The 26,887-nt window shown below is 37.5% G+C and overlaps 2 protein-coding genes across 2 annotated transcripts; both read left to right on the top strand.

Moving 5' to 3' along the window:
* The first annotated feature begins 6,055 nt into the window (after positions 1 to 6,055).
* On the top strand, positions 6,056 to 8,856 carry LOC104215726 (G-type lectin S-receptor-like serine/threonine-protein kinase SD2-5). Its single transcript, XM_009765588.2, has one exon. The coding sequence runs from the start codon at positions 6,194 to 6,196 to the stop codon at positions 8,729 to 8,731; it is 2,538 nt and encodes an 845-aa protein (XP_009763890.1). The 5' UTR covers positions 6,056 to 6,193; the 3' UTR covers positions 8,732 to 8,856.
* A 7,890-nt stretch (positions 8,857 to 16,746) lies between these two features.
* On the top strand, positions 16,747 to 26,415 carry LOC138890540 (uncharacterized). Its single transcript, XM_070173934.1, has 7 exons — positions 16,747 to 16,991; positions 17,760 to 17,972; positions 18,270 to 18,460; positions 18,980 to 19,100; positions 19,534 to 19,649; positions 20,623 to 20,946; positions 26,243 to 26,415. Exons 1-7 carry the CDS (start codon positions 16,747 to 16,749, stop codon positions 26,413 to 26,415), a joined length of 1,383 nt encoding a protein of 460 aa, XP_070030035.1.
* Positions 26,416 to 26,887: the final 472 nt, after the last annotated feature.

Here is a 26,887-nt window from a genome sequence, read left to right as displayed (position 1 = left end):
TGCGACGAGCAGCCATGAGCGTTCAGCTGCGGACTGCTGCTCCTTCCTCTCCATCTTCTTCGTTTATTCGTCGTTGTTTCGAATCGGTTAGTTGGTTTATGTTTCCAAATTTCGTCCATATTTTTTTTGTTGTTCGTTGTTTTTCGGATTCAAAATCGATAAATGATTCAATGTTTGTTTTGTTTGTCCGTAGTTGAAATAATTTTAGTTTGTTCATATGTTTCGTTAAATTAATTTTTAGATTTCAAATAGAAGTTTAATTAGTTGTTTTCATGTTTATTTCATGTTTGTATTATTGTTTAAGTAAGTATTTGTTAGTTTGATGTTTGTTAGATTCAAATTGAAATTTAATCAACTATTTCTTCAATTTGTTTCATGTGTTTATGTATTGTTAGAAATTGTTAATATTGTTAAGTTCAAGTTTAAGTTCATAATTGTTTCTTCGTCGATCTTGTTATTTGTTTAAAGAATTTAGTTGTATTAAAGGAATATATTGTTTTAATCGTTTAATCCGTCATGTTTGTTGTCTTAAAATAGATCCATTCATGTTCATACTTTGTTTGGATGATCTTGAATCCGAATTTTGTATAGTTTGATTTCTTGTTTACCATTTATGATTATTGCTTGAATTGTTCTCATAATCTTGTTTAAAGTTTAATATAAGAATTGTTTGTTGTAATGTTGTTAGTAGTTGATTTTAAGTTCAATATGATTGAAGTTAGAAATCTAAATATACTTGTTTGTTGTTGTTGTTTAAATCCGAAAATAGGTTTGTTGCTAAAATATTGTTCAATCAAATTTTAGTTGTTCTTTGTTGTTCAATTTGTGTTCATGTGATTTGTTGTTGAAATGTTGTTAAAATCGTGTTCATGTGATATTGTTGTTATGATGTTCATCCATGTTCATATTGTTGTTTGAACATTGTTAGAAATTGATCATATTGTCTATATTTTGGTTAAGTTTGATTAATTGATGTGTTATAGCTGATGGGTAGTTTGGTAAATTTGTAATACGTTCAGGGGTAGTTTGGTAATTTCAGTAAGGTCGGAAGGGGTAGTTTAGGAATTGTACATTTTGAAATTGTTTATTTGAAGCATGGGGGACAAAATGAAATGGGGTGGGTTGTGATATGATTATTTAATATAAAGGGGGGACAAGATTTAAATTAAAGGGGAATCTTGCATTATTTTAATTAAAGCATGAGGGACAAAATATAATGGGGTGGTGTGATATGTTTATTTAATGTAATGGGGATGAGTGGAAAGATAATGGGTTGGGTAGAGAAAAAGTATTGATTTAATTGATTAAAAGATTTATGGGATGGGATTATATATATGGGAAGTCTTGAAGACAAATGAAAAGAACAAGAATACAGATAGAGAGAAAAAAAACGGACAGAGAATAGAAGAGAGAAAAATTCCGAAAAATATTTAAGCTTTCAAAAATAAAAATAAAAGCTAAAAAATCTACTGCTTTCTTTCTTTGTTTGAAATTAGTATTAATGGTTGTTGTTTCATTTAAAGCTTAAAGCTTTTGTTTTTGGGATTACTACTCCACCGGTCTGTTACTGGGTTGTTACTATTGTTGGGCAGTTGTTGCTATTGTACTGTTATTATTGCTGCTGATTCTCATCATCATTTTCTTTTGCTTCCAATATCAGGTACATATCTGTAAATTCATGTCACAAAAAGCTTCAACATGACAAATTAATGAAGTTCGGGAATTATAATTCTGTTTTCCATTCATTCAAGTTTAGTAGTTAAAATTTGGTTTTGTTTCAGTTGATTAATATAGTAGTACGTTTGGCGTAATGAATATAAGATAATTGTTACCTCTTAAAATTCGTTTAAGTGTTGTAATAATATCATCTATTTCGGAATTTTCATTAAGTGAAGTCATGATTAAAATATCAAGGTAGCGAACATGGCATAAAATGGGCCATTAATTACATCCCGTAATATTGTTAGCTAAATGCAAAGTAGAATGGAAGTATCAATAAATTACATTATTAGTATATCTTGTAAAAAATCTGATTTTTAGATTGATATAAGTTGTATGTTCATATATAGCATGATGATGAGTATATATATAATCATATGTGGAAGGTGAGTTGATACAATATTAGGAATGGTTCAAACGTATAACTATATTGCATGTGATGTAATTTTATTGAATCAATTTGTATAATAGTTCTCTTTCTTATCAACTTGACTCTTATCTTCCATTGCAAACATTAACCAAACCATTGCAACTTTGGACTAAAACAAATACATAAGAAGGACATAGGATTTATAAACGAATCGTGGCATTTTATGTAAAAGATATATAGAAGAAGAGTTCGCCTTAAATGAAACAATGAAAATTCTTCAGGAACTATTAATTTGTTTATCAAATTAATTCTTTTTCCATTTTTATATGCGATTCGATTTTTTGATATATTAATGTTGTATCCACGATAAAAAATGATAGTATTTTTTAGTTACCTGTTGTTTGTTTCTTTTTCATATCATTAATTCTTTAAAATTTGAATGGCTTGGAGGAATATAATTCATATGCGTAAAATAAGATTTGCGGTGAACACATAATAACTTTTGAATGTTTTTTCAAGAAATATAGAGACGTCTAAATCAATGTTTCTCTATGGCTTTCATATAAAAATAAGTGGATATAATAAACAATTTGTAAACAAATTTATACTACCATCAAGAATATTTTTGTGATTAGGGATACGTTCGCGTAACCTAATTATATTTCTAAAGGCAATTCGGATTATGCGTTCGCGCAACTTCGATCGAATATTTAATAAAAGGGATTTCTCGGAGAATATCATTATTAATTTCATATAACTCGAGATGTGCGGTTCAATATTTAATGATACAAGAGCGACGGACATTCTTAATTTTATTTTAAGCACAATTTCGAACTTAAGTCTATTTTTATAAATAAATAAAAATTTCGAAAAAATAAATAAATAAATTATATTATCAATATCATTGTGTATACGTACGCGTGACACGATTTTCACGTTAAAAAATATTAAAAACGAATACACGTACGCGTGATTCGATTCGAAGAAGGGTCTTTAATTATAAACAATTTAAATAGAAGCGGTAACAATAAAATCATGCAATAAAAATGTATTTAATAAATCAAAATAATCAAGCCAAATATAACAGTTGAGCGACCGTGCTAGAACCACGGAACTCGGGAATGCCTAACACCTTCTCCCGGGTTAACAGAATTCCTTATCCGGATTTCTGGTTCGCAGAATAATAAACAGAGTCATATTCTCCTCGATTCAGGGATTAAAATTGGTGACTTGGGACGCCTTAAAATTCCCAGGTGGCGACTCTGAAACAAACAAACAAATCCCGTTTCGACTGTCCTTTAATTGGAGAAAACTCCCTTGCACCCTCGCGGGCGCGGGAAAAAGGAGGTGCGACAGTAGCGGAGGTGGTTGGAGTTGCTTAAGGATTATAATATCACTATATTGTACCATCCGAGAAAGGCCAATGTGGTGGCCGATGCTTTGAGCTGAAAAATAGTGAGTATAGGGAGTTTGACATATATTCCTGTTAGGGAGAGATCTCTTGCAGTTGATGTTCAGGCCTTGGCCAATCAGTTCGTGAGGTCGAATATTTCGGAGCCCAGTTGGGTATTGGCTTGTGTGATTTCTCGGTCTTCCTTATATGATCGCATCAGAGAGAGCCAGTATGATGATCCGCATTTGCTTGTCTTTAAGGATAGAGTTCAACATGATGATGCCAAAGATGTAACCATTGGTGATGATCGGGTGTTGGGTGCGCACTTTGCGCGTGTTCCCCTTGTTAAATAAGTAAATAACTTCTTTAAAAATTACATAAATAATATTAAGCAATGTTTTGAGTTATAATAAAAATAAAATAAAATGTAAAGCTTTCTAAATATATATATATATATATATTGATCTCATATTCAGCGCAATGAAAATTCTTATAATTTTATAAGAATATCTTATGATAATTATTATTATTTTATGCATTGGTAATGATCAATACGTTAAAAATAATTAATATATATATATATATATATATATATCTTTCATTTATTAAAATATTTGCAAAAAGAAAAAGATAATTAACGACATCTCATTTAGAATCAATTTTACTATTTAATATATATATATATTTCACATAAGAACAACCGGGATCTCTATTTTTCAATTTTATAGCCCATATTTCAATTTACTACCAACTAACCCAAAAATAATAGGTTAAGATTCAACATCCAACTCCAACAGGTCCTCAAAATTACTATTTAATTTTTAAAAAAGATTGCTCAAGCTTTTAAGTTAATTTTTGAATCGGTAACTGTAACTCAAATATTAGTCCAACAAACCAAATTCATTTGGATGGTGAAAATTAGATTTTTAACAAGCTTAAATATGTGGGGTTTAGATTCCAAATTTGATTTTATGAGAAATTTGGAGTGGGTATTATCTAGAATTGTTAGAAACAGTATAAGAGGCTGTATATAAAATTTGAAGTCATTTAATGGAGATTTGGATTGATTTTAAATAAGAATTGCAACTGAAAATCGTGGAAGAAGTTCGTCTACAGACGTTTGCATAAAGATGTATAAAAATGTATAAGATGTGTTTATACACTCATATACAAGATTATACATATTATACAAAAAACTGACTTCGTCTTCTTCGTTGCGTTTTTTCTTAAATTTAACTCAAATCTTGCTCAAATCTACTCCAAATCACTTCAAATTTAAATTTTGAACTCCTTTTGATATTTTCAATCAATTGGAACAACACCCAATCTAAACAACAAACAAACTCAAAAAATCTTATTTTTGAAAGCAAAGCTTTGAATGGCCTTCAATGATGGAATGTTGAATCTTCAATTTTCTTAAATTGCAACCAAGTGACACATGGAAGAAGCAGTAATGGCGGAGGGCCCCTTGAAGCATATGTAGAAGATGTGAGAAGAAAAGAGAGTGAAATCAATGGTTGTGAGAACATAGATTTAACTCCATAGCTTTTAAAAGCAATAGTGGTAAGAAACAAATTTTGAATTTGCTAATGCTTTCAAAATATGTACAATGTGGGCTAGGTGAGGTAGAACTTAAAAACATGGGTCATTTTTTATTATGGTATGAAGTCATGTGTATTGTTTGTAATTCTTTCTATATATATATATATATATATATATATATATATATAGAAGATGGATAGATAGAGATTTCAATGTTTTCAAAATAATATTCCGTTTATTCAAGAATATGTAAGTAAATAATGTTCAATCCATTCTCTTCAAATTAACTCTCTTATCAAAAGTATTTCTCGCGTTGGCACAGATAACTTAACACTTTTTACATACCTTTCCAGTACATGCAAAAGTTTATTTTTGTGAGGTTTGATTTCTGGACAATAATAATTGTATTTATTCTATGACAACATTTGTTCTCAAAAAGGTATTTTTCAAAAATAATTCTCACACTAAATCTTCTTCTACAACGCCAAAGTTCTCAATTTTTCTTAATAAATAATTTTTTGCTTTGTCTATATTTGTTGTTGCATAAGCCATTAGGAGATAAAAGAAGGAGAATTAATATGTACATAGCTAAAAAAATAAATTAAGAGAGGAACATAGAAAAGATACATACCAATAGCATGTGATTTGAAAATGTTATGTCTTGGTTTTCGTCTCACATTTGATTAGGATGACATACCTTAGATTGAAAAACAAACTCTTAATTGATTTTGAAGTCCTAAATATTTGGAGTAATTCCTACATAGTTCAAATATGAAAAATTTAATAATCAAAGGGTAAATCAATTTTAAAGTCTTAAATATTAAGAAAATAATTAAATGATTATTAAAGAGTAAAAAAAGCGAACAACAAATTACTAAGGGGCTTCGTATAAACACATTTGGAAAACATTAATTTAAAGTTTTCCTGAGGCAGCTCTCTTGTATTGACCAGGAGACACGCATTGAAAGAAAAAAGCAAAACAGCAGGCATAAGTAACATGGAATTTGTTTTTTTTAAGAATAAAGAAGAGAGAGTGGTTGTCTCTAGTCTCCAGATCCTATAAAATAATAGGGAAAAGGAGGACACTTTGGTTTAGAATAGAGAGATGTAGCTAGCAAACTGGTCCAGATTTCAAACATTTTATTAGCTTTAGCTTCGTTTAGAAAGCAATGTTGGTGAAGCAGAGATTGTATTTTCCTGTACTAGTCATCATTTATCTCCAACTTTTGTCATCCAGATTTGCCTCATCCCAGATTTCGTGGTACCTAAATGCCAGTCGTTTGAATTCTACAGCAGGACTTCCCACTTCCTGGATCAACAAGCCGTTTTCGTTGGCTGATTCCACCTTCGGCTTATCTGTCTTGACACCCATCCTTGTGAGTGGAACTGATGGCACTAAGTGCCACCTCTTTGCCTTCCACTGCAATGTCGAAAGCACCGAATGCTTTCTTGGTATCCTTTTTGCATTCAAGAACATCCCTGCTAGCGAAGACAAATATTATATGGATTCCCGGTTAGTTTGGTCTGCTAACCGAAACCATCCTGTCAAACCCAATGCAACCTTACAACTAGGCCAAGATGGTAACTTGGTCTTGGCAGACTCTGATGGCGCTCTTGTTTGGTCTACAAATACAAATGGGAAATCGGTTTCAGGCTTAAACTTGACAGAAACGGGGAATCTCGTGCTCTTTGATAATACCAATCGCACAATTTGGCAATCTTTTGAGCATCCTACGGATTCTATGCTCCCGGGGCAGAGTCTGGTTTCTGGGCAGAAGCTCATAGCAAGCATTTCAGCAACCAATCAGAGTCAAGGTTTGCTATCGTCAACTATCCTCAATGGAAGCCTTGTCACTTATGTAGATTCTGACCCACCTCAGTTTTACTATGCTTCACCTCTTCCGGATATTTCTTATTTCAATTTTGATGGTCAAACCCTTACTGCTCTGCAATACCCTCCTACATCACCAGCTCAGTTCATAAAGCTTGGGCCTGATGGACATTTACGGGTTTACCAATGGGAGATGAAAGTATTTGATTGGAAAGACGTATATGATCTTTTGACGCCATATGCAGGGAACTGTGGGTACCCAATGGTGTGTGGAAAATATAGCATTTGCACAAATAACGGGCAATGTACTTGTCCGCCAGAAAGAAATTTCTTCAGGCCATTTTTTGAGAGGAAACAAGATCTTGGATGTTCACAGCTGACATCCATTTACTGCAACTCCTCGCAGTATCATAGTTTCGTAGAGCTCAGGAATACCACATATTTTGCATTTGAGTTCAATCATGAACTAACTTCTAGCATATCACCGCTTAAGGGGAAAAAGTTGGAAGATTGCAAAAGGGCCTGCCTTAGCATCTGTTCCTGCAAAGCTGCTGTTTTCAAATATGATTCAGATGGGGCTCAACGAGGGAGCTGTTTGTTACTGAATGAAGTCTTATCTCTCATAGACAACGAGGGTGAACTGGACACGAGAGTATTTCTTAAGGTGCAGAATTCCTCAAAGTCACAGGATTCCTCTAAGGCACAGAATCAGCCTCCAATTATTTCTGGAGGAAAAAAACCAATACCCCTCCGAGTGATAATAGGATCTACTCTTGCAGCTTTCTTTGGGATAATTTTAAGTATCAGTACATGCTTTGTTCTTTTCAGAAAGAGGACACATGAGTCCAGCAAGGCTGGGGATCTTCTGGATCTAGAGCCAATCTTACCGGGAATACTAGCTCGGTTCCCTTACAATGAGTTGAAAATAATAACAGAAGATTTCAGTTCAAAGCTAGGGGAAGGAGGATTTGGCTCTGTGTATGAAGGAACACTGAGTAATGGCACCAAAATAGCTGTGAAGCATCTGGATGGTGTAGGTCATGTGATGGAATCATTCTTAACAGAAGTAAAAATAGTCGGTGGAATTCACCACATCAATTTGGTGAAACTCATTGGATTTTGTGCTGAAAAGAGCCACAGGCTTCTGATCTATGAGCACATGGTAAATGGATCACTAGATAGATGGATTTCTCATAAAAATCCAGAAAATGGGCTTTCATGGCGTACAAGGAGAAGGATAATATCAGATATTGCCAAAGGATTAGCTTATTTACATGAAGATTGCAGCCAGAAGATAATTCATTTGGACATCAAACCACAAAACATCCTTCTAGATCAAAATTTCAATGCTAAGATCTCTGATTTTGGGTTGTCGAAACTGATTGAGAAAGACAAAAGCAATGTTGTAACTAGAATGAGAGGAACGCCAGGGTATTTAGCCCCTGAATGGCTGAGGTCAGTAATCACTGAGAAAGTAGACGTGTATGCCTTTGGTATTGTGCTCTTGGAAGTTCTCTGTGGACGAAAGAATTTAGATTTGTCCCAGGCTGATGATGATGTCCATTTGCTAAGTGTTTTTGAAAGAAAAGCTGAAGAAGAGCTGCTCATGGACATGGTTGACAAAACCAATGAGGATATGCAGCGCCATAAAGAAGAAGTGACAGAAATGATGAGCATTGCTGCGTGGTGTCTACAGGGAGATTACACCAAGAGGCCTTCCATGACATTGGTGGTTAAGGCGCTGGAAGGTTTGGTGTCTGTTGAAACCAACTTGGATTACAATTTCACAAACGTACCTCAGGTTGGGGCAGGCAAACAACAGAGGGAAGCCACTATCAGTTCAATATTGCCTTCCATTTTATCCGGACCAAGGTGAACAATAAGCTTAAGAGGTTTTGAGTTTTATTTTCTTTCTATCCTTTATTTTTTGAAGAATAGAAGAATGCTTGTATCTACCCTTATATTTGCATTCTTCATCATTAGATCCATCTCTCTCTTGTACATACTGTTTCCATAAATTTCTTCCCTCAGCTTTGGCTTTGTTAGCATCTAAATTTGGCTATTGGGTAAATTGGAAGATGGCACAATATAAAAGGATAACTAAAGTAGCTTACCAATTAACATATCCATGGCCGAGCTGGATACAGTTTTCTTTTCTGATTTGCATCTTTGTGTATGAATACATCTTCATAGGCAGCACATTGTATATTTCTAAGAGTCTACATATTCTACTATAACTATGAGGTTTCAAGTTCAAACTTCAAAGGAGGCAAAAAAATATAATTTCTTCTGATGTACCTAAGTCTTGGTGGACAGAGTTATCCGGTACCTGTGTTGGTGGGAAGTAGCAGGTACCCAGTAAAATAGTCGAGGTATTGGCCCGACACCATTCTCAAATAATAAATAAATAACAGCAAAAACTGCACTAGAACATACTAGTCGAGGATTAAATATGCTTTTCGCATGTGCTCAGGCTAAGGAAGAACAAACTGAGACAAGATGGGAAAAAATCCAAATGAGAGCTAGGGAAAAGGAAAAAGAAAAAATAAAATGCATCAGCAGCGCAATCAGATTGAATTGACCAAAACTTACCGTAAAGGTGGCGAAGAAATTCAAAAGGAAAAAAAACATGAAATGACACATTAATCTCAAAAAGGTAATTAATTAGCCTGTGAATGTGATCAAAACAATATTTCTAGCGTAGATGTGGTTTCTACTTCCACATTACGTTTCGGAAATGGGAAAATGGGAATTATGAAAAATTAATCTACCTGTGAAGAATTCCATAGCGTATACATGAGTATTTCATTAACCTCATATACTGGGGGATCTTCCTTCCCGTAATTGTGAGAGAACCGATTTCCCTTTCATATTTTTGAGAAAACTACCCTATGTACCTACCTAATCAAAAGTAATTACCTGTAATTATCCATTTTAAATGTAATTACATCAATACCTATTCTATTACAATTAATTACCCGCTCAACCCAATTCTCGCGTGCGATGGACATATCTAATTTAAGAAGCAAAAGCGTGAATCCTAAAAAGAAGCCAAAAAATAATATCATCACCCCCTTTTTTTTTCTTTGTGCTCCATAGTTTATTTTATCTTCTAAAAGTAAAACAAAAAATAATATGTACTATCTAACTAAAATTTGAATTTTCATGTGTGTTGAAGTATTTGCTGTTGGAATTTATTGGGTATTGTTCTTTGATTATGGTGTTAATGCTAATTTTCAAAGATTTTATTGTGAGAAAATTAAATCCATCATTGAAGGATCTTGAAACTTGAAACTCATAAGTTGATTTGTTTGAGTTTTTAATTATTTTGATCCGATCCTGTATGTGTTTGTTTGGAAAGTTGATTGGAGGTTGTAGCTAAAGTTTTAGTCAATTTGATGGAGATTTTGTAGTAGATTTTAGAAATTTGGGTTGAAATATTTGGGTTGAAATATAATTTATTCCAACTATATACCATATTAGTATAGTTATATACTATATTGGTATCATATGCTAGTTGAATCACTTTTTGGTGAATTACCTGTATTTAATTGGTGCAATATTTGATTTTCTTTAAATAATAGTAATATAGTACAATATTTTGAAATACTTTACTATATTAATATGTGGTACACTATTTTTTTTTTATTTTTCTCTTTATGCATGTGTGTTATGTAATAGTAGTATAGTCATATAATTGCCAGGAATTAACCAGTAAAGCTGTATACCATGTTGGTATACTTATATGTCATATTGATATCATATGATAGTTTGAACATTGTTTTGATTGTTTTAGCTGCATTTTAAGTGAATTCTATTATGAAATTATTTATATGAATATGATTTGCAGTGCTGGAATTTTTTGTGCCGATGGACATAAATTATGTGTATTATGTAATAGTTTTATAATTATAGGCAATTGTTGGAACGACCCCATACAACTATATACCATGTTAGTATATGGAATGAGCAAGTTGTTTTGCTAATATTTAGCTTGCAATATGAGCATGTAATTTTCTCATACTTTTATTGCGTCTGTTAATGTTTGGCACAGTAGTATAGTTGCAGATAGTTGTAGCAATCATATGCTCTGTTGGTATACATATATACCATATTGGTATCACATGGTACAGGAAGTCTTTTTTGCTACTTATACTTTTATTGCATTTTTTAATATTTTATTATCATTTTTATTCTAACTAGTATATATGGAGATTTGGTTGTCGTAGATTATGTTTTCTTGCTCTATAGCTGGTTGTATTACTGCTAATGGTAGAGTGTGTCATGATATTTGTAGGGAAGGTGATCAAGGTTTGCATGACAACCACGTGTTGATTCTTAGAATATGATTATGTAATTTATGGTGTTTAACAGCAGTCGGTGTGATATTTAGTGAATTAGATCAAGTGACAACTGATATTATTTCAGTTTGATAATTGAATTTAGAAAATGAGAAATAAAAAAGAAGGTATATTGTACTAGTTATATTAAAAAAAGGTAAACAAATATTTACAATATCAGTTATTTTTTCTTATTGTATAAAAAAAGAATAATAAAAATAGTGAAAACAGTAAATCAAATTAGATTATGAAGAGAAAAAGAATATAAAAAAAGAAGTTAAATGAAATTAAAAAGGGAAAAAAGAAGAAAACGAGAAAAAAAGAAAAGGAGAAAAGAAAGAAAAAAAGGGAAAAAGAAAATAAACATAGAAATAAAAAAGAATTGGAGAAAAAAAAAAACTCCCCACAAAAACTACTATGGGTAGGAAATGTAATTAGTTTGATGAATAGGAAAACAAATGGGAAAACAAGGGTAAATAGTTTCGTTTTTGTGGGTAACTGTATCATTCTCCCTTCATTTTTTTATGTTGGACCGGGCCGGTGTTGGAGCAGTTCAATCTTCAACAAAACAAGAAATTTAAAAATAGCCAGATTTACAGGCGGTCATTCAAAAATAACCACAATTTCAAAAGTAATCAAAATTTAGTCAATTTTCATGTAAAGATAAATCTGAACGAAAACACTGTTCAAAATCTGAAAAAATACTTCAACATAATATACTGGAGTTCCACTATAATATACCGGTCCTGCATAATATACTAAAGTTTGGAGCATCGGTGCTCCAGTCTCCAGTATATTATATTGGAGCCAGCAAAGTATACCGGTCCAGCATAATATGCTGGAAGTTCATACACAGGTGCACCGAACTCCAGTATATTATGTTGGACCGGTCTCTATTGCAGCAAAATAGTGACTATTTTTTAATGACTTGACAAACACTGGCTATTTTTGAATGACCAGTCCGAAAACAAGTTAGACCGTGCTATTTTAACATTCAATTATATTGAAGAAAATGTGTCGAAAATTTATAGTGATTTTTTTCCTGATTTATTACGTCTAAAAATAAAAAAATTCATAAGCCACATAACTAATTGACACGTGCATAAGTTTTTTTTATTCCGCCTGAATAGTCATGTAGAAGTCCCAAACATTTATATTCCATTAATCTCAAACTACCAATGTGGAATGATTTTACCAATTCAAATAAAATGTAACATTGCTCTGTAGCTGTAATTGTACTTATGGAACCTTTTCAAAGATGGTGAAGGGTATGATATATATCCCTCTACTATTAACTATTATTTAAAATTGTCCTTGGGTCAAAAGACTCCTTATCGTACACTATTAATTAAAATTACTCCTAAACTGACTGAATGGACAAGTGGCATGGATTTAAGGCTCAAGGCCATATGGTTTTTTTTACCTAATTGATCTGAACCCGCTCCTGATCCACAAACTTGACCCACTTTTCTCCAACTAATTTAACACGGGAACCTAAATTAGTCGACCACTTTGCACTTTCTCTTTCACTCTCTCTAGAAGACTCTGCTAGAATCCTAGATGAAAATTGTTAATTTCCACTGCAAATGCATTAAAAGTAACATTTTTCTCCATGAAAAGGCTTCATTTTTCTTTCCTTAACTGTTTTTTGCTCGATATTTGCGTGTTATTTCTGTTTTGGCAGAATACATTAATAGCCCCTTAAATTGTCCACACTATTTACTTAGACACTTTATCTTAAATCTATTTTATTTGAATTCTCCAACCATATCTCAAATGTGTCATTTAGACACAAAATTGATAAGAAGTCAAATATAAAACATGCGTGTAATTCACACGCCAGGGTGACAAATAAGATGGGGACATGTGGATTTAAAAAAAATCACTTTTGAAAGAAAAGTAAAAGAAAAATAAGAACCCCACCCCATCCTTTCGTCATCTTCCTCGATGACACCTCCCCCTGTTACACCCCATGTTTTCGTACGTGGAAGTATGCCATAAATAAATTGATGAAAGCTCGAAAATGAGATGTTACATCCCGCATTTTTTTTGTACATTAAAGTTCCGTCGTAAGTTAATCGACGTAAGCTAGGGAATGAGATTATTTTAGGATTATAAGTATTATGCTATTTCAAACAAGGGATAAGTAAATTCGTGAAGGTGAGAGGGTAAGCAGTTTGAAAAAATGAGTTTCGTCGAAGTTTGGCATTTTGGGATAAAATACGGCCCGAGCTAAAATACCCGGTATTTATGAACTAGTATCATACAAGGTACCACATGATCATGATAGTAAGGTGTATAAAGTGTGTTAAAAGTGAGTAGTATTTTAAGTGTTTGAGATAATTCTTAATTATGTGAATAATTGGGTAATTATTGATTAATGAGGGATTAACAAGTTAATTAAGGAATTTGTGGATAAACTTAATTAAGAGTTCGTTTGGCTTAGCTGATAAGCATTAGGTGCTGAAAAATACTTTTAAGTGCTGAAGCTGATTTAAAAAATAAGCAGTTATGTGTTTGGATAAAAGTGTTAAAATTAATAATAAGCAGCTGAAGAACTGGGTATACGAAAAGTTTTGTTTTAAAAAGAAGTATTTTAGGGATAGAATTATAAATATTTTGGTCAAACCTAAAATGCTTATAAGCTGAAATTTGATAAGTTGGTGGAGACCAACTTATGACTTTTGATTTATTTTGGGCTTATAAGCACTTAACTTATAAGCACTTTTAATTTTACCAACTTATAAGCTTAGCCAAACACCCTCTAAGCTATTGGATAAGCTTAATCAAGACAACAACGTGGCAACCCAAGATTTCTCTTAGTCATTACAATATGTGGCATATAGGGGCCTTAAGGCCAAAGATTAGTCATCCTAAAGGTGGGAGCACTCTCTTTGATAAAGACACAAGTCATTAAAGGGTAATGTTATACTTAGAATGCAAAGGATTACAAAAAAGCTCTTATGAAGTGAGATGCTCTTAAGAGCCCATACACATTTTCCCATATCAGTAAGAAAGTGATGTACTTATGTTGGCTAAGATATCGGATGAAAGCCACAAAATTCATACGAGACTACGTAATGTTATAGCAACAGAATTTTGCGATACTAAAGGAGTAAGGTGCAATCTTTCTCAAGAATAACATACGGATTTTTTCCTACTTCAATATGCCATTATGTGTTGTCGCAAGTGACGTGTATTAGAGGATTTTCAAAAGAACTGGTTCAGGTATGTTAAGGCTATTCCTTCTTTCTTTTGGCATAATCTATACGACACAAACAAAATGAGCAAATACACAATTTCCATAAATGACTCTATTCATAGAAATGCTAGAGATGCTTATATTCTTGATTCCCTATGTATCTTATTATTCTATCATCTGTCCATGGGTCTTAGAAAATACGTAAGTTGATAAAGTCTATTTCATGATATAAATCAGAGGCATAATGGACTCCAAAAGATTTTATTGATTGTCACGATCTAAACCTATGGGCCGCAGCGGGCATCCGGTACCTTACTTAACCGAGTACCAACATAACGTATATTTCCATATCATACTTATCATAGATAACTAAGCTGGAAGGCTGCTATGAAATAAGTAGAATACAACATGTGATATCAACTTATACATAAGACATACGGGCCTATAAGACCAAAATAACTACCCGTATACTGAATATAGGCCGACCAGGCCATACAACCTTTTACGTACATGACATCTGTCTACAAGCCTCTAAGAATACATAATTTTTATAAAGGTCGGGACAGAGTCTCGCCATACAAAATAATACACGTCTAAATCATACTAACCAAACAAGAAACTCCGAAGTAAATGAAGTACATCAACATCTTCCGCTGGCCTGATAACCTATTTGGAGGGCTCTCGACGTGCCTATCGGAACATATGGGCATGAAACGCAGCGTCCCAAGGTAAAAGGGACGTCAGTACGAATAATGTACCGAGTATGTAAGACACATAAATAAGTACATAACAGACATGGAAGAAATATAGAGTAAATGACTCAACCTGTAAGTCTGGATAACTCTGTAAATTATGAAATAATTATAGTGTCATGCATATGCATATGAATGTCATGTCGTGCATAGGTACATGTTTCATAACATCATCAGGCATCTGAGGGCATCCCATCATATTATATCAGCCACTGTGGGTAAAATCATCAACGTATACCAGATGATAGGTGGCGGTACATATATAACGCCGTAACTTTTTTTCATATCCCATATACATATAAAATACATATATACACATATATAACGTCATCTAGTCATGGGTCAATGTGCATGTATAAATGCATGAAATGCATATGAAATACGTTAATAAAATCTCTCAGTACGTCATAAGACCATTATGCCTCTGATTAATACCATGAAATAAACTTTATCATCTTACATATTTTCTGAGACCCATGAACAGATGAGTAGGTTAGTAGAGTCTTGCGGATCAGTACAGAGACGTCTGTACTTATCTTCCAGAACTGTCGAACCCGTAGGAAACTTCACATTATTGAATTCTTGTTGTGCGAATCTGTTGATTCTGGTAACTAAACTTCTGCCATTCTATTCTCTTATAGATAGTGAGAACACGTACTACTGGGCAAGATGGACAGATACCAGTACCACCAGTTAGGGCGGCGAGAGACCGAGGTTGCGGTAGAGGCCATGGTAGGGGCAGAGGCACAACTCATACACCTGTAGACCCACAAGTCGCTCTAGCTTAGGATCAGGTCCCAGATACAGTTGAGCCAGTGGGGCAAGCTCAGGCACCAGTTGTGCCCATCCTAATTCCATGCCTTCAAGAGGCCTTAGCTCAGATTTTGATCGTGTGCACCAATTTTGCTCAGGGGTCGCAGTTTTGGCCGTAGCAACCACTTCTCAGGCCGGGGGTGGTACTCAGACTCCCAATGTCCGCACACCAGAGCAGGTGATGAAGGGACTCCAGACATCGGGGGCACTACCAGCCCAGTCGGTTGCAGCTGCTCAGGCCCATGTGGTTCCTGCCATGCCTGATGATGAGCAGTGGAGATTGGAGAGGTTCGGGAGGCTCCAGCCTTTATCTTTCAGCAGGGCAGAGTCGGAGGATGCCTAAGGTTTCTTGGATAATTGTCAGAGGATTCTTCGTACAATAGGTATTCTGGAGACTAATAGGGTCTCGTTCATTACTTTTTAGTTCACTAGGGCTGCCTTTAGTTGGTGGGAGGCTTATGAGAGGTGCAGGTCAGTCAGTTCAGCACCACTTACATGGCATAAGTTCTCTATTCACTTCTTAGAGAAGTTCGTATCGCAGTCTCGCGGAGAGGAGCTGCGCAGATAGTTTGAGCAGTTACATCAGGATGACATATTTGTAACGCAGTACGAGATGAGGTTTTTTGAGTTGGCTTGTCACATAGTTTCGTTGGTTCCCAATGATAGGGAGAGGATTATAAGGTTCATTAATGGCCTCACATATCAATTGCGGTTTCATATGACTCAAGAGAGGGTATTTGGTGCTACTTTTGACGAGGTAGTCGACATTGCTCTGTAGATAGAGATGGTCCACATTCAGGAGCGGGGTGAGAGGGAGGCCAAGAGGCTTTGTGGATCGGGTGGTTTTGGCGGTGTTCCTTCTGGGGTCAGTTCCACCACAGCAGGGGTTGTCTTTACAAGCATACTCAGACGACTCGACCAACTCATTGTAGTGCATCAATTAGCCACTGTTCTTACATTGCTCGCTCAGGCCAGTCTTCATTCAATGCACTACCAGCGTAGAGTTCTCACCATTCCTCATCCGCTCAGGTTTCTACGGGTAGTTTCTCGGGGTATCAGGAGCAACAGTTCCGTCAGGGGGGGGGAGGGGGGTTGTTTCGAGTGCAGAGATCTTGGTCACATCAATAGAGATTGCCCTAGGTTGTTTAGTGGGACTCCACAACATAGTTCTCAGCCGATAGCACCAGTACCAGCAGCTACACCACCCTTTCAGTAAGCTCGGGTGGGGCTCAGTAAGCTAGATGTCGCCCTAGAGGCAGAGGCCAATCAAGTGGGGGTCAGGCCTGATTCTATGCTCTTCCCGCAGACTTGAAGCCATTGCTTCAAATGTAGTGATCACAAGTATTGTCTCAGTTTGCCACAGGAATGCCTCTGTATTATTTGACCCTGGATCCACTTATTTGTATGTATCATCGTATTTTTCTCATTATCTAGATTTGCTCCATGAGTCCCTAGTTTCATCTGTTCATATATCTACACCGGTGGGCGATACTATTGTTGTGGACCGTGTATATCGATCGTGTGTACTGACTGTTGGGGGATTGGAAATAAGAGTTGATCTCATGTTGCTTAGTATTGTTGATTTCGATGTGATCTTGGGTATGGACTGGTTGTCTCCATGTCATGCTATTTTGGATTGTCACGCTAAGTCCGTGATGTTAGTGATGCTGGGTTGCCACGGATTGAGTGGCGAGGTTCTCTAGACTATGTTCCCAGTAGATTAATTTCATACTTGAAGGCCCAACGGATGGTTGGGAATGGTTGTTTATCTTATTTGGCCTTTGTAATGGATGTTAGTGTTGAGACCCCTACTATTGATTCTGTTCCGATAGTGCGAGATTTCCCGGATGTGTTTCTTGTAGACCTACCAAGCATGTTGCCCGACAGGGATATTGACTTTGGTATTGACCTGGTGCCAGGCACTCAGCCCATTTCTATTCCTCCATACCGTATGACACCAACTGAGTTGAATGAGTTTAAGGAGCATCTTCAGAAACTCCTTGATAAGGGGTTTATTAGGCCTAGTGTGTCACTTTAGGGCACACCGATGTTGTTTGTGAAAAAGAAGAAGGATGGTATTATGAGGATGTGCATTGATTATAGGCAGTTGAACAAAGTCACAATCAAGAACAAGTATCCTTTGCCGCTTATTGATGATCTATTTGACCAGTTTCAGGGAGTGAGGGTGTTCTCCAAGATTGATTTGAGGTCTGGGTATCACCAGTTGAAGATTCAGGACTCAGATATTCTAAAGACAGCATTCAGGACCCGTTATGGTCATTATGAGTTCCTTGTGATGTCTTTTAGGCTGACAAACGCCCCAACAACGTTTATGCACCTGATGGATAATATGTTTCAGCCTTATCTCGACTTGTTTGTTATAGTGTTCATTGATGATATCTTGGTGTACTCTCGTATCCAAGAGGAGCATGCCCAGCATTTGAGGATTTTGTTCCAGCGATTGATGGAGGAGAAGCTTTATGCCAAGTTCTCCAAGTGTAAGTTTTGGCTCAGTTCAATAGCGTTCTTGGGGAACGTGGTGTCCAGTGAGGGTATTCAGGTGGATCCGAAAAAGATAGAGGTGGTTCAGAGTTGGCCCAGACCATCCTTAGCTACGAAAATTCGGAGATTTCTTAGTTTGGGTTATTACCGTCACTTCGTGTACGATTTCTTGTTTATTGCATTGCCCTTGACCAAATTGACCCAAAAGGGTGCTCCTTTCAAGTGGTTGGATGAGTGTGAGGAGAGCTTTCAAAAGCTCAAGACTTCTTTGACCACAACTCCAGTTCTAGTTCTACCATCAGCTTCTGGTTCCTACACAGTGTATTGTGATGCTTCTCGGGTCAGTATCGGGTGTGTTTTGATGCAGAAGGATAGAGTGATTGCTTATACTTCGCGCCAGTTGAAACCTCATGAGAAGAACTACCTTGTTCATGATTTGGAGTTGGCTGCCATTGTTCATGCATTGAAGATTTGGAGGCACTATCTCTATGGTGTGTCTTGTAAGGTATTTACAGATCATCGGAGCCTCCAGCACTTGTTCAAACAGAAGGATCTAAATTTGAGGCAGCGGAGATGGTTGGAGCTAGACAAGAGGGGTTACTCTGATGGTAAGCAACCTCCACTTCCAACCAAGAGGTTTTGAGTTCGAGTCTCCCCAAGAACAAGGTGGAAGTTTTTGGAAGGAAGGCTGCCGAAGGTCTATTTGGAAACAACCTCTCTACCCCAGGGTAGGGGTAAGGTCTACGTACACACCACCCTCCCCAGACCCCACTAAGTGGGATTATATTGGATTGTTATTGTTGTTGTTGTTGTTGTGGAGATGGTTGGAGCTGCTAAAGGACTCTGATATCACTATTCTGTATCATCCAAGAAAGGCCAATGTGGTGGTCGATGCCTTGAGTATGAAGGCAATGAGTATGGGTAGCCTTGCATTCATTCATGTTGGTGAGAGACCTCTTGCAGTTGATGTTCAGGCCTTGGCCAACTAGTTTGTGAGATTAGATATTTCGGAGCCCAGTCGGATTTTAGCTTGTGTGATTTCTCGATCTTTCTTATTTGATCTCATCAGAGAACACCAGTATGATGATCCTCATTTCCTTGTCCTCAAGGACAAGGATCAGCATGGTAATGCCAGAGATGATACTATTGGAGATGATGGGGTGTTAAGGATGCAGAGTCGGATATGTATGCCCAATGTAGATGGGATACAAGAGTTGATTATAGAGGAGGCCCACATCTCGCGATATTCCATCCATTTGGGTGTTGCGAAGATGTACCGGTACTTGAGACAACACTATTGGTAGAGGAGAATGAAGAAGGATATAGTGGGATTTGTAGCTCAGAGTCTTAACTGGCAGCAGGTAAAGTATGAGCATCAGAGACCTGGTGGGTTTCTTCAGAGGATAGAGATTTCAGAATGGAAGTGGGAGCAGATCACCATGGATTTCGTAGTTGGGCTCCCATAGACTTCGAGGAAGTTCGATGCTATTCGGGTGATTATGGATCGACTGACCAAGTCCATACACTTCATTCCAGTTGTTACTACTTATTCTTCTGATCGGTTGGCTGAGATTTACATCCGAGAGATTATTCGCCTTCACAGTGTGCTAGTGTCCACCATTTCAGATCGAGGCACGTAGTTTACATTGTAGTTTTGGAGAGCCATACAGCGAGAGTTGGGCACCTAGGTTGAGTTGACTACAACATTTCACCCTCAGATAGAAGGGTAGTTCGAGTTCACTATTCAGATATTTGAGGACATAGTATGCGCTTGTGTCATTGATTTTGGGGGTTCATGGGATCAGTTTCTGCCGCTCGCAGAGTTTGCTTACAACAATATCTATCAATCGAGCATTGAGATGGATCCGTATGAGGCTTTGTATGGAAGTCAGTGTAGATCTCCGGTGGGTTGGTTTGAGCTGGGTGAGGCTAGACTATAGGGTACTAACATGGTTCAGGATGTTTTGGACAAGGTTAAACCGATTCAGGAGCGGCTTCACACGGCACAGTCTAGACAGAAGAGCTATGCCGATAGGAAGGTCCTTGATGTGTCTTACATGGTTAGGGAGAAGGTTCTACTGAAGTTTTCACTCATGAAGGTGTTATGAGGTTTGGGAAGAAGCGTAAGTTGAGCCCTCATTTTATTGGTCCGTTTGAGGTACTTCAGAGGATTGGGAGGTGGCTTACAAGCTGGCCTTGCCACCTAGTTTGTCGAGTGTGCATCCAGTATTTCATGTTTCTATGCTCCGGAAGTATGTCGGCAATCCGTCAGATTTTCTGGATTCCAGCACGATTCAATTGGATGGTGATATGACTTATGATGTGGAGCCGGTGGCCATTTTGGATCAGCAGGTTCGAAAGTTGAGGTCAAAGTATATAGCTTCAGTGAAGGTGCAGTGGAGAGGTCAGCCCGTGGAAGAGGCTACTTGGGAGATTGAGCGAGATATGCAGAGCAGATATCTACACCTATTTGTGACTCCAGGTATGTTTCTAGACTCGTTCGAGGACGAACGTTTGTTTAAGAGGGGGAGGATATAACGACCTGGCCGGTCATTTCGAGAGTTGTAAGCCTGTTCCCCCATTTTCTGCTCCTTATGTGCTTTTCAGTTGTTATTTGACTTACTGGGTTAGTTGGTTTGGGTCCGACAAGATTTTGGAATGAATTGAGACACTTAGTCTCATAATTGAAAGCTTAAGTTGGAAAAGTTGACCGAATGTTGACTTATGTGTAAACGACCTCTAATTTAAATTTTGATGGTTCCGTTAACTCCGTTGGGTAATTCTGGACTTAGGAGCATGTCCGGATTGTGAATTAGATACCCGTAATGGAATTGGGCTTGAAATGGCAAAAATTGGACTTTTAAGAAGTTTGACCGGGAGTGAACTTTTTGATATCGTGGTCGGATTCCGATTCCGAAAGTTGGAGTAGGTCCGTGGTGTCATATGTGTCTTGTGTACAAAATTTTGGGTCAATCAGACGTGATTTGATAGGTTTCATCGTCGTTTGTAGAATTTGGAAATTTCAAAGTTCATTAGGCTTGAATCCATGTGCAATTTGTATTTTTGATGTTGTTTGAGGTGATGTGAGGGTTTGAATAAGTGCATATGATGTTTTGAGACTTGATGGTATGTGTGGTTGAAGTCTCGGGGATATCGGGTGGGTTTCGGATGGTTGACCGATCATTTTTGGACTTGCATGTTGGCTGAAAATTTTTGGTATTTGCTGGTTCTGGTTTCCTCTTATGCGTTCGCAAATGGCATCTATTGGTTGAGGAAGATTTGTTCTTCACTTTCGCGAAGAAGAGGACGCGAAGGTTTGGACTGAGAGTGCATCGCGAACGCAATATGGGGGACGCGTTCGCCAAGAAGGGAGGAGGCAACTGGGGACCTCATGCTTTTGGTCTACGCATTTGCGGGGCTGTGGTCGCGTTCGCAAAAAGTGGGGTCGGTAAAACTTCGCGTTCGCGAGACTGAGGTCGTGTTCGCGAAGGGTTATATTGAGGGGCATTCAAAATGGTATACTCGAACGCGAGGGGTAGGTCGCGTTCACGATGAAGGCATCACTGGGCATATTTAAAAGATTCAAAATGAGGGTTTCGAGTTCATTTCACAAAATTGAATTGGGAGCTCGGTAGGAGGCGATATTTGGAGGTATTTTCACGTGGGTGTTTGGGGTAAGTGATTTCTATCTAGTTTTGGTTAATTTCCATGATTATGCCTTTGATTCTACCATTAAATTTGTGATTTGGGATGGAAAATTGGGGGAAATGAGGAAGAGTTCTTGGACTAGATTTTTGAGGTTTTGAATAGGATTTTGTTATCGGATTTGAGTAAATTTAGTATGGTTAGACTCATGGTTGAATGGGCTTTCGGTTTGTGACTTTTGTCGGATTTCGAGATGTGGGCCCGGGGCCCGGGTTTGAGCCGATTTTGGATTTTGAGCTATAACTTCGTAATTTCCTAAAAAATTGATTCCTTTAACCCGTATTGATTGTATTGTACCGCTGTGGCTAAATTCGGGACATTTGGAGGCCGATTTGCGAGGCAAAGGCATATTGGAGTAGAGTTTTGCTCGGATTGAGATAAGTAATAATTCTAAATCTAGTTGTGGGGGGTATGAAACCCCAGATTATGTGTTATGTGATTGTTTTGGAGGTGACGCACATGCTAGGTGACGGGCGTGTGGGCATGCACCGTGAAAATTGTGACTTGGTCCATTCTGTGGAACTGTAGAGTTGAATAACTTGTTGTTAGCTATATGCTCTCCATGTGTTATAGAAATTTGACTCTAAATCATGTTAGAAATCACATGTTAGGCTATGTATTGGTACTGTAGGGACCCACAGAAGTTGTGATACCAGTTGAATTACTTATTAATTGCTACTTGTACTCAGTCGTAGTTTTACTTGCATATCTTACCTTAGTCTCTGTTATTCCTTGTTGATACGTTATATCATTTTTGTTTTGAGTTGATTTTCATGATTACTGAGAGCCCGTGAGACTAGAGAGGTTGATGACTGAGTGAGGCTGATGGCCTGATTGTGATATATTGATACCATAGTAGGTGAGTTGTCCGTGCGGATCCTGAAATAATACTATAGCACGTGAGTTGTCCGTGCGGATATAGCGTTTGGGGTGTAGGAGCCCCTCCGGAGTCTATACACCCCTAGTGAGCACCGATACCTATTGAGTGCGAGTGTTGAGGGCTGAGTGCCGAGTGATGAGCTATTGAGGAAGTAGGAGTGGTTGTTGCCCTGAGAGGCTGTACTTGCTTTCATTATTGTTGCACATAGCTGCCATATATTACTGTTTGAACTTTTGGGAGATATTATGTCAGGTTTTTATTTGAACTTGAATTGTATAGACTGATTTGACTTAAATTGCCGGATTTGAAAGTATATCTATTTTTCCTTGTTGAAACTACTGGAAATGAACTATAATTGTGTAGCTCGTCACTATTTTCAGCTCTTTATTTAGTATTGTTACTTGCTGAGTTGGTTGTACTCACGCTACACCCTACACTTAGTGTGCAGATCCAGGTATTTCTGGACACGGTGAGTGTTGATCTTTCGCAAGGTTGACCGTCGGAAACTTTGAGGTAGTTGTCTGGCGTTCGTAGTCCTTATTTCTCCTTCCGTATCCTTTCTTTTATTGTATTTTTTATTCAGACTTTCATAGACATTTTTTTTCTAGACTGGTGATGTATAGACGTTCATGAGCTTAGTGACACCCCGATTTGGGAGTTATTTTCCGCATTTGTGTTTTGGGTTTGTACCCCATTTTATAAAAACTTTGGTTATTTAAAATTACTTGATTCTTTTTTTGTTAAATGTTGGGAGTATTTTGGAAATGTCAGCTTGCCTAGTACCACGATATGCGCTATTACGACAGGTTAGGATTTGGGCGAAGAAAAAATATAGTGAGGCTATCATTTATAGGACTGAATGCCAGAAAAGGAAAACATTAAAAATGACGACTTAGTTATAATATACTTTATTTTTTATTATTTTATCCTTATATTTCTTATAAAGAAAAGGTTCAGTTTATTATTATTAATTTAGAATATAAATTTTGGTATCTTATTTATGCTTCAATTATCTAATTGGGTTATTGCTTTAATATGTATAACTTCAACAAAAATTTCAAAATACATTATAGTTTATTTTTTTTAGCAAACAGGAAATTATATATTAATAAAGGTCTCCTATTGTTAGAAACAAGGGAAAGAATGAAGGTCAGTTGGGGTGGACTTTGCTTATTTTACTGGCTAGGGCCTAAGGGTTGGACTATGGCTTAGTTTTACTACCTAGGCTTACTTAAAATCTTTGGCATTTCGGTATTTATACCGAAGTATTGAAAATTCAATACTTAGTACCATACCAAAATACCGAACAATCGAGTAATTCATTCCAAATTGATACCGAAGAACTGAAACCGATATACCGAATTAATTTGGTCCGGTCCGATTTTTCGGTTTTTTGGATTTTAAGCCCATCCCTAGTCAAAAGTAGGTTGAGAACCATGAGGTCTCTGGCTCAAATCTCAGCTGTGGCAAAAAACACTAGGTATTCTTCCCATCTATCCATGCCTTAAGACAAATTTAGTGATAGAGAGAAACTTCTCCAGAAATAGCTGAGTAAACTGCTACCAAGTCAAAGCTAGTGATCCGGCTGGTCTAGCCAAGCAATAATCTCTCCATCAAGTCTTGGCGGATCCCGACAAGTGAATAGTAGCAAAATCGACCCCATTGGTTTCAACTATCCCCATGTTCTTGAGAACCTCATGACAGCTGTCTATATAATCCTGGGGATCCTCAGAAGATGCACCGCTGAAAGTAGTAGTGAAGAGCTTGGTGAACCTATCCAATATCTACAAGGCATCGGTAGACATAGCTGCTCCATCATCGATCTGAGCTACCATACCCGGCTAAACTGCTCCAACTGGCTGAGCTGCTGGAGTCTGAAACTGGGGAGCCATCTACTCCGGAGTGTGAGTAGCAGAAGTCTGGGCTCCTCCTCCATCCTTAGAGACGGCTGGTGTTACAGGAAGCAAGCCTGCCCGGGTGACATTCTCCATAAGGCCCACTAGACGGACTAGAGCATCCTGGGGTACCAGGGTAGCAATAAACCCCTCTAGGACTTGAGCTGGGCCCACCGGAACTGCTGGGGCTGGAACCTCATCATCAAAGTTAACCTAAGGCTCCGCTGCTGGTGCTACTGCTCTGGGCTGAGCTCTGCCCCTACCTCGGCCTCTAGCATGGCCTCGACCTCGCCCTCTACCCCTCATAGGAGTTGTTGCTGGGGGCTCGGGCTGCTGGTCGGTGGATAAGGAAGCGCGTGTTCTCGCCATCTGCAAACGAACAGAGTAGAATTTCAATTAGTATTGAGAAACCAAACCGTACCACAGGAAAGAATAAATGTGAAGTTTTTCCTAACTCTGTAGCCTCTGGGGATAAATACAGACGTCTTCGTACTGTGAGACCCGTGTAACCTAAAGCTCTAATACCAACTTGTCACGACCCGGATTTTCCACCCTCGGGAGTCGTGATAACGCCTACTAATGTGAGCTAGGCAAGCCAATTATTTGAGCAAATTAATTCTTTATCCATTTTATACTTTTGTTTTTAACAGTTATAAAATAATAACGTATAAACAGCGAAAATTTCAATAAGCGGAAGAAATGCAGTGAAATATTTGAAATATGAATCTAATACAAATGTTTAACCTTAAATACCCAGAACTGGTGTCACAGTACCACATACGATCTATGAATACTACATACAGTCTGAAAATAAACGATACACTGTTTCTGAGTTAAGGAAATGAAACAGGAAATAAGGGATAGAGGAGACGCCATGGCCTGCGGACGCCTGCGGACGCCTGCAGGTCTACCTTGGATCTCCGTGTGAACTAAAGGTAGCCACCCAAATGCTATGGTCCAAGAGCCGTATAGTTCTGGTGACGTTCACCGGTAATGTTATCTCCCCTTTAGTGGTCTCACATGCCATGTTGAACCCGTTCAGGACTCAGACCGCAGGTACGATCTGACATTGTAGGCTGAGTTGTTCCACGATCCTTGATCTGATGATATTGGCTAAGCTACCTGGATCAATTAACACACGCTTAATTTGAGATTTATTTACGAGTGCCGATATTACCAGTGCATCATTTTGGGGTTGCACGATCCCCTCAGTATCTTCGTCATTGAAAAATAAGGTTCCTTTCAGTACATAATCCCGAGTTCGTTTTTCCCTTGATGGATACTTTGGTGCGCTTTAGCATCGGATCCTAGGAATGTTGATTCCACCGATGATCATGTTGATGACGTGTTGAGGCTCTTCCTGCTTAGTCTTCTTATTAGTATCCCTATTCCTGAAGTTGTTTTTTGCCGGATCACTCAAGAATTCTCGGAGATGTCCATTGTTGAACAGTTGGGCCACCTCTTCTCTTAATTATCAGCATTCTTCTGTTCTGTGGCCATGAGTGTCGTGATATTTGCACATTAGGTTGGGATCCCTTTGGGTAGGATCGGACTGTAAAGGTCTAGGCTATTTGGTATCTTTGATGCGTCTGATGGTAGATACGATAGCGGCAGCATCGACGTTGAAGTTATACACCGATAATCGTGGTGCTTCTTTAGGCCTGACGAAGATGTTTTTGCTCATGAGTCCCCGGTTGCTCTAACCTCGATCACTTCTCTTTTCATTTTGCATAGATTTCTGCTCAGACCCACTGCTTCTTCGGTCTCTATTGTATGGATGATATCGGTCCCTATTTGATCTCGGTTCACGATTGATGTCTCTGACGGGGTACACGGACCCGGAAGGGTCCCCAAGCTGATCATCTTCGACCCTGATTTTCGATTGATATCGGTTATATGGACATCTCCCCAACATCTCCCCAAATGACGGGTGGATATTCTAC

The sequence above is a fragment of the Nicotiana sylvestris genome, chromosome 1, assembly GCF_000393655.2.
Source record: "Nicotiana sylvestris chromosome 1, ASM39365v2, whole genome shotgun sequence".
NCBI lineage: Eukaryota > Viridiplantae > Streptophyta > Magnoliopsida > Solanales > Solanaceae > Nicotiana > Nicotiana sylvestris.
Note: the sequence above shows the minus strand (reverse complement) of the source record. Positions and strands in the feature narration are given on the sequence as shown.

Excerpts from the sequence above, each read along its gene's own strand:
- LOC104215726 (XM_009765588.2), top strand. The coding sequence starts at position 6,194 with ATGTTGGTGAAGCAGAGATTGTATTTTCCTGTACTAGTCATCATTTAT.
- LOC138890540 (XM_070173934.1), top strand. The coding sequence starts at position 16,747 with ATGGTCCACATTCAGGAGCGGGGTGAGAGGGAGGCCAAGAGGCTTTGT. Across the intron at positions 19,101-19,533 it reads CCTCCACTTCCAACCAAGAG|AGAACACCAGTATGATGATC; the intron begins GTTTTGAGTTCG and ends TGATCTCATCAG. Across the intron at positions 20,947-26,242 it reads ACACCTATTTGTGACTCCAG|CATCGGATCCTAGGAATGTT; the intron begins GTATGTTTCTAG and ends GGTGCGCTTTAG.